Source organism: Rattus norvegicus, chromosome 1 (assembly GCF_036323735.1).
Source record: "Rattus norvegicus strain BN/NHsdMcwi chromosome 1, GRCr8, whole genome shotgun sequence".
In the NCBI taxonomy this organism is placed as follows: Eukaryota; Metazoa; Chordata; class Mammalia; order Rodentia; family Muridae; genus Rattus; species Rattus norvegicus.
In genome coordinates this window covers 177,649,795-177,663,715 of record NC_086019.1, presented here as the reverse complement: position 1 = coordinate 177,663,715, position 13,921 = coordinate 177,649,795, and the positions used below count along the sequence as shown (strand labels likewise).

Here is a 13,921-nt window from a genome sequence, read left to right as displayed (position 1 = left end):
CTTTCAAGTTTTTCACTTTAGTGGGGAAGGATCCCAGGTTTTAGTCTCATTACCTACAGCAGATTGCTCTCTGATCAAACATGTTGCATGGTGATAGGAAATTGACTCAATGTCTGATTGGGAAACAGAGCTCTGAACTCCTTTCAATGTGTATTTGACCAGATTACAACGGGTTTGGGATTGATGTGAGATACACACACACAAAGCGCGCGCGCGCGCACACACACACACACACACACACACACACACACACACACACAATTGTAATTTTCTTTGGTTGAGTGCTGAGATTAAAGGTGCACACCACCATGCCTGGCTCTAGTTCTCTTTATGTGGCAAGTTCTTACTAGCCAGAGTGGGAGTCCAAACAGATTTCATTCACAGTAAGAAAAATCTTTATTCCCAAAATGATTGGTTAGCCAGAGAAATAGCAACCACCTAACGCAAGACTTTTGGCAAGAAAAATTTGACATTCACAAATTTTCCCTTGCAAACAGGGCACTACAATTCATGATGAAAGCATTCTCCTTCTCTTCTTGGCTATCAGTCAGTTTTCTGGTTTTTCAAAAAGGCTCCCAAATCGGATTAAAATTATACCCAAGTGGGATCTGGTTAAAACACAAGACGCTAGCAAAGTCTGCCCCATCTGAAGGAACTTGATTTTCATGGTGTGAGAATAAGTCAACACCAAGATTGCTTGGAGAATGTTGCAGAAGTGGGCAGGGCAGATCCTTTAGCAGAACATTTTTGGGGAGGGTGGAAATTCAAGCCTCTCATTTCTTTGTTTTATACTCCTTTGAAGGAGAAAGCAATTCATTAAAACATCTAAAAATAGTGTTGGAAATAATCCAGACAGCAAGGGTGTGATGCCAGCGGCCCATCTAGGGGGACAGAAACGCCATCTTTAACTGCAAATGAACTGAGTAGCAACTGGAAAAAGACCCAGCCCTCCCACCACTTAATTAACCTAAAAACAAAGACAGACCCAGTGAGGTGGTTGGTTTTTTTTTTTTTGTTTTGTTTTGTTTTTTTTTTTTTTAATTGAACAGGCTCTCTTGTGTTAAGGAAAAATACATATTCAGGGGTTGTACATAGATGTGGCAGGAAATATTCTGATGTGTTTAATGCAGATCCTTAAAGTACTGTATTCATAGCACTGTGTGCATCTTGACCACAAAATGTATTTGGATGAAGCGGTAATAAACAGACTTGCAAAAGGATGTGGTGGTGCTTTTAACAGATGCATGAGTACAAACCTGCCAATGAGCTCATAGCTGAGATAAACATCCTCTTGCTCTGAATATTTGTTGACTCCTGGGTTTAGGGTGCTGCTGATGGCTTGGAAGTCAGTGGGAACCCCTGGCCTTCCTTTGGACTATCCATGAAAATCAGGGGCCTGGTCCAGAAGTCAGGCACAGGCTTGACTGAGTAACCCTTTCTTGTAGGTTTGTGTCTTAGTCATGGGAATAGATTGTCTCTCTCTCCTCTAACTATAAAATATCATGACTTAAAAAAAATTAAGTAGGGAAGATAGTATTTTTGTTGAAGAATTGACTTGGGGGCTTCCTGGCAGACTTATCAAGTAGTTCTCAGAGCTAAAATGCTTTATTCTAAGGAAGTTTGGGCAACCTAAAAGGTCTGGATATGTGTAGGAAGATTTTAAGTTGGCTTTGGAACCAGTGCCCAGCTTACTGTCTACATTGGCTCAAAGAAGGATCTGCTGACAAGGCTGATGTGTCCGTCCAGCATCCTAGGACATTTATGGCACCAACAATCAAAACTCAACGGAAATCACGGCTCACAATGAAATGAAGTAGCCATCATCACCTGCTGACCTTGTGATGCCAGTAAAGCAGTATTGGGAGGTTTGTAACAAATGCCACCTCACCTCAGGGCTTCTCCTTCAGGGCACCGAAGAACCCATGACCCTGGAGACTTACCAAGATGCCTGGAGTTGTGCTAAATAAAAAAGGAGGCGGACAAACAGGTTTCTGTAAGAGTGAGCAGGCCAAAGGTGAGAGAGGAGGATCTGTCCTTTGCAATTAATGGCTGTGTCTCCCGCATGCTGCATCCTGGTTGCTTCTCCTTGTGGATGGCCAAAGTCTCCACCCTGCTTGACCAGGGGGATGCTCCAGAGGGACACGATTCAGTTTAGTACAAGGTGAACCAACACTACTCAACTCAGTGCAGGAAGATGGCGCCTGGGGACAAGATGCCCCGCTTGGCCTGTACTCACCAAGAAGTATTCAGACAAGATGTCCCTCGGCCTCCATAAGACTATTGGGCAAACCACACCGTAAAAATGAAAACTAGTGGACACAATTTAAATCATCTTAAACAAGCAAATACACCACCCAACCATTGGTGACTAGAATCTGGAATGCAGCCCTGGGGAGTTGAACCCCTACTAACAAGGGTGCACGTTGCACGCTCTGATCTCCTTCTTGTCTTTGCAGCTGGTAAACTGGGAGCTTTTGAACCTCTTCTTCACAGTCATGTAGCGTTCTTGGATCCCACCTCCGCACAGTTTGGTGCACTCTGACCAGGCTGTCCACGGGCGCATCCGACAGCCTGAAAGTAAGAGAGCGCCCGGTGAGGCCAGCAGAGTACATCCAGCAGTTCAGTGAGGTGTCTTGCCCTTCACTGCTTCTCTGTGTAATGAGTGTTGAATTCATTAATGCCTGCTGTCCTCATTAGGGACTGTTAGCTCCTGTGTGACAATTTGCAAAAGCTATTAGTGTACTGGATCTTTTTGCCTGTCAAAGGGCAGAGTCTGTTTCCCCACCCCTTTGAACCTTGGCTTGGTTTGGTGGATGGGATGTGAGCAGACACCATGCCTGAGAGCACTGTTGCGTGTGAGCATGTCTGGGTGACCTCACTGGAAAGGCCCTGTGGAAAGAGGCCCCAGGAAAGCGGGTGAGGCTGGGGTGCTGTGCCAGCCCAACTCATTGTGGTTGCACAAATGAGACTGAGTTTAACCTGGCTAAACCTCAGAAGAGTGAACCCAGGCCAGCTTGCCTCTGGGCTTTGGGATCATGCTAATAAAGGTTTGTTTAAAGCACTAACTTGTAAGCAGTGACCAGCCATGGGCACTGAACCACCTCATTAGCCTCCCTGCCTCAGTTTTTAGTCCACCCAATACTAAGAAAAACAATTCTTTTCTTCCTCTGAAACATGGACAAGTTTTCCTCAGAACCTCCTCTGACCCCCATAGATGAAGTCTCCTGTTTGCACGTTTGCACTTGTCATAGCTCTCCATATATCTATCTCTCCTTTAAACACAGATGCTCATGGCTATTATTAGGTACCTGTTTGCCCCAACACAGCGGAGTTTGCTGGAGAAACTGCTGAGCACAAAGCCTTTAACTAGTACGAACTGATGCCTGTCTGCCTGCCTGCCTGCCTGCCTGCCTGCCTGCCTGCCTGCCTGCCTGCCTGCCAGCCAGACATCTTGGTTTATGAACACTCCCGAAGGAAAGGATCTGTCAACTCAGGCCATCCCTATGCCAAAGAATGAACTGTCTTTTTATTTTTGTTTTATTTTCCTTATACAGAGTGTGTGTGTGTGTGTGTGTGTGTGTGTGTGTGTGTGTGTGTGTGTGTGTGTGTCCTTGAATTAGCTCTGTAGACCACCAGGCTGGCCTCTGCCTCCCGAGTGCTGGGGTTAAAGGCATGCACCATGGCCAGATGGACTGTCTTAAAGAAGAGTCAGGTGGCTTTCACTTTTCTATGGCTGCCCTTCTTTGCCCTCAGTGAATGCCAGGACCACTTAATGGTCTGTGCCCAGTGCGTAAGCATTGGATTATCTTAACTCATCATTCCGTGTAAGGATTATTATTTAAATTTCTTTGGTGTGTGTGTGTGTGTGTGTGTGTGTGTGTGTGTGTGTGTGTGTGTGTGTGTGTGTGGTGTTTTGCCTGTCAAGTTCAGGAGGCATCAAATCCCCTGGGATGCTGTGAGCTACCATGTTGTGAGCGTCTGCTGCTGGGAGCTGTACCTGGTCCTTTCCTGGGTCCTTTGAAGAGCCATCTCTCCAGCCATGGATGCTGATCTTATTTCTTCTAAGTCATGTTTTCCTATCTATTTGTTTATTGTGAGTTGGCATGTATGTCTGTGTGAGGGAGTCAGATACCCTGTAACTGGAGTTACAGACACGTAACTGTTGGAGTGTTAACTGCTTATGTGGCAACCTGGGTCCATATTAATTTGAAGAAATAAAAATCTAAGTACTAAGCTTTGAGGTTAGCATTAAACCAAGAAGCCACAAGGCCAGGGCGGTCTTGTCTCAGCCAACTCTCGATGGAATGATTTGATCTGAAGAGTTAAGAAATTTCCCTAAACAACGAGGCTCCCCTCAACACATCTGTGCCATCATTTCCCTTTTTGCAAATGGGGTTGGTTTGTCATAGCTGACTGTGAGCAAGGTGTTTTGCAAACGGAAAGAAATAACTACAATTTCTAGTGGCTCTTTGCTAGAAAACTGATTTTGACAGCCAATTAACATCTCTAACCTTTTTTGCTACAAGTATTAACCCAATTTCTTATAAATTATGCTTTCTTAGTATTTGGGAATCGAAACTTCAGTCTGAATAGTCCAAGTCCCTTTCTCTTCTCCCTGAGCCCAGAGCCGTCCCACATGTCCTGGAGGCCGGCACAGTCTCCTAGGGAAGAGTACCTGGGAACTGCTCTCCATCTGACTCTTCCCTCAGCTGCTCACTCCTCCTGCTCTCTCGGGCCTCCCTCCAGCGCAGCTTCTGGATCGATGGGCTGCGAAGGCATTTCCGGGCACGGCACTTCTTGCGTTGCACAGTCTCTGGGCAGGGTGCACCTCCAAACTGAGGTTCCATTTGGATTGTCCGGGTTCGAATCATGTGACCTTTCCCACAGGACTTGTTACATTCAGACCACTGGGACCACTCGCTGAGTTCGCAGTCAATGGCTGGCAAGATACAGACAGGTGTGAGTATATCTATGTCTGAAACAAAATAGTCCACCTTTGGCCATCTCAGCCAGGCTGCCAAGAGCAATAAACCATTTTCCAGGAGGAACTGGTCTCTAGCAGCAGGGGTGTTATTCAGACCATGTAGTAAGCAGTAGTAGGGGCAAGATTGGTGCTATGTCATGACCCACTCTCTTCCCATTCTGACTCCCGTATGACTGGAGAAAGTGATGGGGAACTTTGAAGGTGTTCTCATAGCACCTTGGCCTGCCTGTGTCTTTCTGGAATAGTCATATCAGCTAGTGGCACTGACCAGCCTGCCTCCATACTCCCAGTCTCAATGACTCTAGGTTTCCTCAGGGAAGCCCTAGTGTGGTCTTCAGAGAATGGCCATCTACTTTGGAGGGAACAAGATAGCAGGTGGTTGCCTACAGGGCCCACACCTAGGACTTTTCTCAAACCTAAGCAGCTTTTCTTAACTCTGCATCCTGCATATGGTGATCTGTGTGAAGCACACTGGAGCCTGAGATAGGAAATTCCACAAGGGATCAAGAGAAGGGGGTGTTTTATGGTAGCAAATTCTTAAAAGCCAGCGCCTCACAATGCAGGGGGAGATAGCATTTTGGTCTGGTTTTTCAGAGTGTGTCCAAGAAGGCAAATAATTCTACACTGTTCCCTGTTTCTGTAAAGCCTGGACCAGTCCTCACTCTTAAGCATTTTCCAGCCTCTTTCCCTGAGGGAGCTTGTCTGCCAAATGGGGATAATGATAGTTTTTGAATTAGGTTACAAGGCTTAAATGAGCTGTTTGTTTCCAGCAGTGCCCTGCAGATGTTCATTTCCTGATCCCCTGTGATGGACTCTATGGATATAAAGATTTATTTGAATTGGTGACTTGTCACCATTTGGTAAAGGCTCTAGAGTCCAGTCATCGAAGTAGCTGTGAGCTAACCATGGTTAGTAGAAGCCCCAGGCTACTGAGTTCATTGGCTGGGGCTTGCACCTGCTCACACTTGGTGCCAGTAGCTCCTTTTAGTCCTTAGAGTAGCTTAGAAAGTTTTGCTGCTATAAGGACCTGGGAACCAAGGAACAAGGAAGCACTATTGGCACGTGACTACACAGATTTCAGAGGGAGATTTGGGCACTGTGTTTGAGAACCTGGCCTTTCCTTTTTTCTTTTGTTTTTCCTCTCTTCTTTCTTACCGGTCTGTTGGTGTCACTGATTTAATGGGCAGCCTCAGCTCAAGGGTGAATAAAGTGATCACGGGGACAGGATGGTTGACTTGGGCTACATATTTAATCAGTCTCCCATTCAGACTTCAGTCACTGTGTGTGTTTTGCTGACGATATCATTGAGACTTTCTGCTAACACAGATCCAAACTCCACTCTCTGAAAGATTAGTTTCACTATAGGATCTAGCAGTATATATCCTTTTGCATGTGTATGTGTAAGCCCAGACATCTCTAAGCTTGGAGATGATTTCTAGTACTTTCCTCCCGTGTTCTCCACTGTATTTACTGAAAAAAGGCTGAACCCAGAGATCACTGATGGTAGCCAGCTTGCCCCAGGCTTTTATGTGGGTTCTGGAGAGCCAAACTCTGTTCCTCACGCTTGCACGCAGAACGATTTATCCACCTAGCCATCTTCTTATCTGGCAGTATTAGCAGAGAGCGGTTAGGGGCTCACTCAACCAAGCGACTTTGGAGGAGGGAACGGTGAACTTCATAACCGGGACTTACGGCACTCTGGCAGCATACACTTCTCCGCCTGCTCCAGATCCTCATTACAGTCCCCCAGCTCTGCCAGAGACTTGAGCATCCGCTGGCGCGTCCGCATGCCCTTCCCACAGGTCACGCTACAGTCGCTCCACTCGGACCAAGGAGACAGCAAGCACGGGATGGTATCTAGGTCAAGAGCCAAGTTTGGCACTGAGAACAGGTACCTTTTGTTGGGTTTGATCTTGGCCCTACAATACCCCCATCAGCACTGGTCACTGTGATAGAATGGAATTGGACCCTGGGTTCAGAGTGAACAGCTTAGAGTAGGAAGTGGCTCTCCGCAGACTGTGCTTGTTACACTTCTGCATCTCCTGTGGCCCAGCCATTGGTCATGACCTGGAGGTCAGTGCAGTAGAGCGCAAGTTCTCAACAGAGATACCACTGATTGAATGGGATCACTAAATTTAATTATAGTCACTGTAGATTTAATAGGGCCTCACTAAAGAACACCTCAGACACAGATTAGCTCAGTGCTGCAGTGTTGCTGGTGTGAACTGAAATCCCTGGAAGGTGTGTGTGCCTGTGTGCATGTCGATATTCCTTAGTGCACAGAGTGGCCAGCGTTGTGCCTTATTACAACTAATATGGCCATTGTAAAGTAGGAGTGTGCTGCGTACAGTGGTGCACGCTTTTAGTCTTAGTACTTGGGTGGCAGAGGCAGGTAGATCTCTGTGAGTTCAAGGCAAGCCTGGTTTACATAGAGAGTTCCAGGCTAGTCAGGGCTTCACAATAAGACCCTGTTATCAACCCCACACACAAAAGACCAGGAATGGATTAGACTTGGCCATGATATCTTTCTTTTCTAAATTTACCGTCCTTTTCTATTGTCTCAAGGAAGTTGCTTCTATGGAACACAGGTGAATTCTATCCAGAAGCCACCAATGTGAGGCTCCCTTCCCAAAGCCCTCCCCATACCCACTCACGGCACTCAGGCATCATGCATTTCTCCGCCTGCGAAGTCTCCGCCTTGCACATGGAGCCGTCCGCGGGGCTCATCTTGACCATGCGGTGCCGCTTCTTCATGCCCATTCCACAGGTGGCGCTGCAGTCATCCCACTCACCCCACTCAGTCACCAGGCAGCTGCTAGGAGCTAGGGAGTCCAGACGTTGGAGTTGTGAGGCTGGTGCTGGGATCCACCTGCTTGCCCCACCCACCTACAGCTTGCCCCACCCACCTACGGGGCACCCCCCACTCACAGCACTCCTCGTTGACCGTGCACTTCTCTGTCTCTTCCGTGGGCAGCATGCACACCGAGCCGTCTTCCGGGAACTGCTTCACGTACCTCTCCCGGGACCTCATACCCATGCCACACGAGACACTGCAGGGTGACCAGGTGATCCACTCCGACATGGTACAGGTGGAGCCATCTGTAACACACCGAACATGCTCAGGAGGGGCAGGAAAGAACCTGGGGTCAGTAGATAGGCCATGTGTTCCGAGCCCTCAAGATATCGTAGAAGGCACCCATTCTGGTTGAACTTTATTGACAATGATGCCATTCTAAAAGGGTGTAAGGGAGACGTGTTGCCAGGAAGCCCTCCCTCCCCAGTCTTCTCCAGCTGGCCTGGATGGTCCCCTTACCTTCATCGCTGCAGCCGGGGCCCATGCAGGGCTGGAAGTCCTGGGTGTCAGGACAGGGGACACTGAGGTCCAGCTGTGCCTTCAGCATGCGTTGCCGCATCCTCTTACCCTTTTCACAAGTGGAAGAGCTGCAGGCCGACCATGGGGACCAGTTGGAGTAGATGCAGGTTTCAGGGGTGTCATCTGGAAAGAGTATTTGACATGTTCTCCCTGGGAGCCTGTGGAGGTTATGTCTGGCTCTCTGCATGGAGTCTCATCTGTGTTCAGGGACGGAAGCAGACGTCCTTTTCCTTTGAAAACGATGCTCTAACATCCTGCTGGTAAATATCTAATGAACAGCGACCGTTCTCTTCCTGTAAGAGCCGTTTGCATATGCACATCTTCTCGTCACTGCCCTGCCCTGGGCAGACATGTTTCCAGGCATGTACACACTTCATAGACAGCTTTAGAAAGCTCACAGCTTTCCTGCAACTTAATTTTTCCCTTGGCTCCACCGACTGGTGTCCATTCACTGAGCACCTGCCCTGTGCTGGCATCCTTAAGAATCTGACTTAATTGAGCCTACTAATCCTCATTTTCTCTGCTGTGAACATTTCTTAGTCAAGGGAAGACAGGTAGGAAAGATAGCTTGTCAGGGTTCCGGACAGTAACAGAAAGTCTAGGGTCTGTGGGGAAACTTAAATTCAAACCAAGGCTCTGCTTCTCTCTCCTGTCTGTAGTGTCTGGACTCCTGTCCTCCATGAGGGGTAAATGAACTGTCAAGGCAGAACAAACATCAAAGCAGCCAGGGATCTGGATGCTATGACAACTACCAAATGTCATCTTCACAGCCATGACAGACAGCTAATGTTAAGTACTCATTCAAATGTCACTCCTTCACCAGGTGTCTGATACTCAGTGCCCAGTGTTGGCCTTGGAGTTTAGTCTTTTTCTTTGGCTAGGGTGCTGGGGATAGAAACCAGGGCTTGGTCCATGCTAAACACGTGCTAATATACGGACACCCCCCCCTCCCTTCCCCTCCTCCCAGTCCTGGTTGTTTCAAAGACCATGTCAGAGGCTACTTACTGGTCATGTCACTTTGTGTTGCCACCTACAACAAAGGAGAACAACATACCTTCATCTTTCTCTTCTGGAGCCAGGTCGGCTACAATATCATCCACATTGTCAGGTACAATGTTGCATTGTTCTCCCTGCAAGAGAAATGGAGAAGGTACTTTAAGAAAGGAGGATGGGGGGCTGGGGATTTAGCTCAGTGGTAGAGCGCTTACCTAGGAAGCGCAAGGCCCTGGGTTCGGTCCCCAGCTCCGAAAAAAAGAACCAAAAAAAAAAAAAAAAAAAAAAGAAAGGAGGATGGGCAAGGGAGAGGTAAAATGGGTAAATCTAATCCTTGCTTGGCACAAAACCCTGCAAGGGCAGATTTCTGAGCCAACATTTACACCTTAAATGAAAAGAAATGCAAGAAAAAACAAAAGCAACAACTAAACAGATATCCTGAACATGGCAGACATTAGCAATTGACTGTAGAACTCATGATAAACTTGATCAAATCATTCATTTGATCCTGGCTTCACTCTGAGTTGCTTTTACTAATTTATACCTAAAAGGATAATTTTTATACTTGAACCCTCAGGAGGCCCAGAAATTTCATATCCAGAGGTGCTTCCTGCCAGAGACCCCAATGATTCTAGAAAGGTGTATAGGCATATTATCCCTCCTTATGGTACCTTCCGGGCAATTCTCTCGATGACGACTCTGGCCACTTGTGTGATGGACCCACCTTCCGGGTCATAGAAAGGACTCTGAGGATGGTCCAGACTAGTCAGGGGTCGGATTTTTTCCTGAGGAATTGTGGGCTTGTTTGGTGACTGCAGGAATAAAACAGACAGCATGGGAAACACAATATGAAAACTTCAGAGCAATTAGTCATTGAACAAAAACAGGGCCTTGCATGCATGTCTGCGTGTGTATTTGTTCCAGGGATCAAACATGGAGCGTTGCTCTGGTTGGAATTTGTAAAATGTAACTGTATTTACGGCATTCCACTTGTGCAGATCCTGTGCTTAGAAATCCATAAACCTAGCTTAGAGTCTTCCACATGCACCGAAAGTTTGTGCCCAGCTGGAGGAGCCAAGTTCCAAAGAGGTCATCCAAGCTTAGAAATGGCTGAGCCAGCTTGACCTGAATCCAAGGCGTTTTCTGCTGGACCTGGCAGCAAACTGTTCTCGTGTTGGGTCAGATGTGAGTCACACCGCCTCTGACGACTAAGCAGCTCAGCCACTGCTGTGGGAAGGCGGCCCCAGACTATGACAGGACGAAGTGTGGCAGGCTTGAAAAACTATTTACGAGTGAGGCACTCTAGCACACCTGTGGGGCATGGTGAGTCTGGTGCTGCTCGGGGCTCCATAGTGACAACGTGTCGAAGGCAGAACAGCCAAACAACGGCTGGAAATGTAGCTTAGTGGTGGAGTGCTCCTCCTGGGTTCTACGCAAACCTCCAAACCCACCAACAGCATAGCAAGTAAACAGAAACATTTAAACATCAGGGAATCAGGTTTGCCCTAGAAAATGACAGGGTGCTGAGTGATCTCTCTCTCTCTCTCTCTCTCTCTCTCTCTCTCTCTCTCTCTCTCATTTCCTTCCTTTTGGGTGTGAATGTAAGTGCACATGGAGTCCAGGCACATGGGTACATGTGTGTGGAGGCCAGAGGTCATCTTCGGTGTCATTCTTCAGGGACTCTCCATCCTGCTTTTTGAAACAGGGTCTCTCCATGGTGTGGGACTTGCAGGGTAGGGTCATGCTGTTGGCAAGCAGGCTCCGGGCTCAGTCTGTATCCCTCTCTGGGCACTGGGTTCACAATCTAATGCTATCATGTCTGATGTTGTACCTAGGTAATGGGGTACTGACTCAGCTCCTCCTGCTTACCTGGCAAGAACTTCACTGACTTCACTCTCTCCCTACCCATCTCCTACTGGTTTTCTGATGGCTCCAGATTTTAAAAAAGTTATTTAAAAATATCTTTTTAAAAGTACTTACTTATTTTACATGTTTAAGGTTTTTGGTTTTTGTGGGGTTTTTTTTGCCCATATGCATGTATGTACAGCACTTGTGTGCCCGGTACCCAGTTAGGAGAGGGCGTTAGATCCTCCAGTTATAACCAGAGTTACAGATGTTTGTTAGTTGCCTACAGGGGCTGGGAGCTGAATTACTCCTCTCCACCACCAAGTGCTCTTAACCACTTAGCTACTTCTTAGGCCTTGTGATAGCTTCAGTACCAGCTATGCAGTTGGTACATAGGACAATGCTGGCCATGCCACTAGATGAGGGACTTCTAGGATATACCTGAGTCACACCCATCTTTGTGGCCAGGACACCGAGAATAGGGCAGACCAGGAAGGGTTGCTAAGGGAGTCTGCCTTCTGCCGTGGGCACACACCTACCTCGTAGGTCACCCCGCTGTCCGTGCCAGCATCCCAGGGAATTAGGTCCTGCACCACTTTCTGGACCCAGCCACACTCCTTGGTGCACAGATCCTCTGCAGATAGGCCCACGTTCCAGTCAGGACTGGGGCCCATCATGGTTAGGAAGGACATCAAGTGGCGTGTCCTGTCCACTGAGAATTCGGCTGAGGGTGCTGCTCTCCTAGAGACCAAATAAAGAGGCGGTCACATTTGGGATAGGCTGCACACACTAGGTGGGGCTGGATGGCTTGGCCATGGCTAGAAATGGGGAGGGACCGGGAGAAGGCGGATTTCCAAGCATCCTTGGTTTATCCTTGTGTTTCTGAGCCTCCCTGGTGGACCAAGATGGAGAGAACAGCATCACTCTCACTCTGTCCATTTAGAAAACATCTACAGCATTTCCTTGGTTGATTTACTTGCCCAGGTGTGGACCGACTCATCACTTCCTTGTACTGTAAAGCCCTGGGAAATCAGGTTTCTGTGTGTGTTGCGTACACAGCTTTATTTCCTGTGTATAGAACAGCATCTAGCACAGAGTACTCAGTACATACATGTGAAGGGAAGAACAAATACCTCTGGTGTGTGTGTATGTGAGCGTGGGTGTCCAGCCACGTGGGATGTGAGATGAACTTTACAATTAGCTGGTCACCAAGGTCCCAAGACATACCTTCATTTCATCCTTACTAAGAACTAAGGTAAGGATTATTGATTCTGACTTCAAGACGGTCATGGAACCTGTCCAAAGTCACAGTGTTAAGGGGCAGAATAGAACAGAGACAATGACCCACGCAAACATGTGTTCGAAGACAAGGTTCTTTCCAACATCAACTCCTAGGTTCTCCTCCTGTCCACTCAACTGAGATCTCCAGAGTGCCATTGCGGTGAGGTCTTCCCATGCATTTTGTCTGTTTCCCTTAAGAGACCAGCTAAGGTGAGACCCTGCCTGGCATCTGGGGATACCCATCTGGTTGCCCTGGTTATCAGTTGAGTTGGCAAGCAAGGCACCTTTGGCTGAATGTTTCAGCTGCTGGAAACCATGTCTCCAGACTCGAGGTACCAGGAATAGCTCTTCAGCCGCCACCTTCTCAGGTTGCAAGGTCTCAGGAGAGACTGCATTGCAAGAGATGGTGGAGGTGGTTCACTGAAGGGACTGAGGAGGACGAGTCACATTCTCTTAGCACATTCTAGGCGACAGACTAAGTCTATCCCATTTTTCCTCCATGGTGACCCTGTGGGAGTAAAATTATGGCCCTGTCTTGTCTCGAGGAAATGAAAGTGCATAGAGACTAACGAGCATGGGTAGCAGGTGCCAAGGTTTAAAGGCAGCTTGGCATGACTAGAGCCTCAGGCTGCTAGCTGTGGGGAATCCTTGGCTACTCACCAACTGGTCTGTTCATGCCATCTGGTAGCCGGTCAGCCGTAGCTGTTTTGAGAGACCCTGTAGAGATCTGCTGCTTCTGCCTACCCTCACCTGACCCAGAAAATGATGACTCCAGACCTGGTGGGACCCACAGAATTAGATCATTGGCTCTTGGCAGACATGAAGCCAACCAATAAACAGAAGGGAAGAAAACGTGGTGAAGGCCCTGACATCATCCCATAGAACTGTGTGGCCTTGCGCAAACTCAGACTTCTTTGTCTGAATATTGTAATCACTTAAAAATTATCCATCTGTCCGTTCATCCATCCACCCCCAACCCTCACCCCACTCCCCCACCTACCTCTCTACCTATTTTTGTGTGTGATGTGTATGCACACATATCTGTGGATGCATGTACCTCTGCCATGTCTTTCTCTATAATTCTCCACCTTATAGTTTGATAGCATCTCTCATTCAACCCGAAGCTCACCATTTTGACTCAAGTCACTGGCTAGTGAGCTCCCAGGATCCACCCGTTCTGCATCCCCAAAATGGGGCTTCCGGGCACACACAGCCATGCCCAGCTTGTACATGGGATCTGGAGAATCTGAGCTCAGGTTCTCTTGCTTGCACAGCGTCTCTCCAGACTCAGAACCCATTGAGATAGGCATCACGTGACTGTATCAGACGGTTATAGTGAGTGATTAAGCCGCTATCCTGCACACTGGGCATAATCCAGTGCCTGACACCTCTGCTATAATTATAATCACCAGTTTAACATCTTTAGATCTTTATTCTGAAATCCT

At 47.7% G+C, this 13,921-nt stretch overlaps 1 protein-coding gene across 1 annotated transcript in view; it reads right to left on the bottom strand.

Annotated features, from left to right (window-relative positions):
* Positions 1–1,026: 1,026 nt before the first annotated feature.
* Spon1 (spondin 1) overlaps positions 1,027–13,921 on the bottom strand; it is a 299,164-nt gene continuing 286,269 nt past the window's right edge. The window contains exons 8-16 of the mRNA NM_172067.2: positions 11,735–11,936; positions 10,022–10,162; positions 9,412–9,487; positions 8,298–8,480; positions 7,913–8,083; positions 7,639–7,806; positions 6,677–6,841; positions 4,676–4,939; positions 1,027–2,571 (exon numbers count right to left, since the gene is read on the bottom strand). Of these exons, the coding sequence (NP_742064.2) occupies positions 2,408–2,571; positions 4,676–4,939; positions 6,677–6,841; positions 7,639–7,806; positions 7,913–8,083; positions 8,298–8,480; positions 9,412–9,487; positions 10,022–10,162; positions 11,735–11,936 (1,534 nt within the window). The 3' untranslated portion in view covers positions 1,027–2,407. The remainder of the gene's footprint in view (positions 2,572–4,675; positions 4,940–6,676; positions 6,842–7,638; positions 7,807–7,912; positions 8,084–8,297; positions 8,481–9,411; positions 9,488–10,021; positions 10,163–11,734; positions 11,937–13,921) is intronic.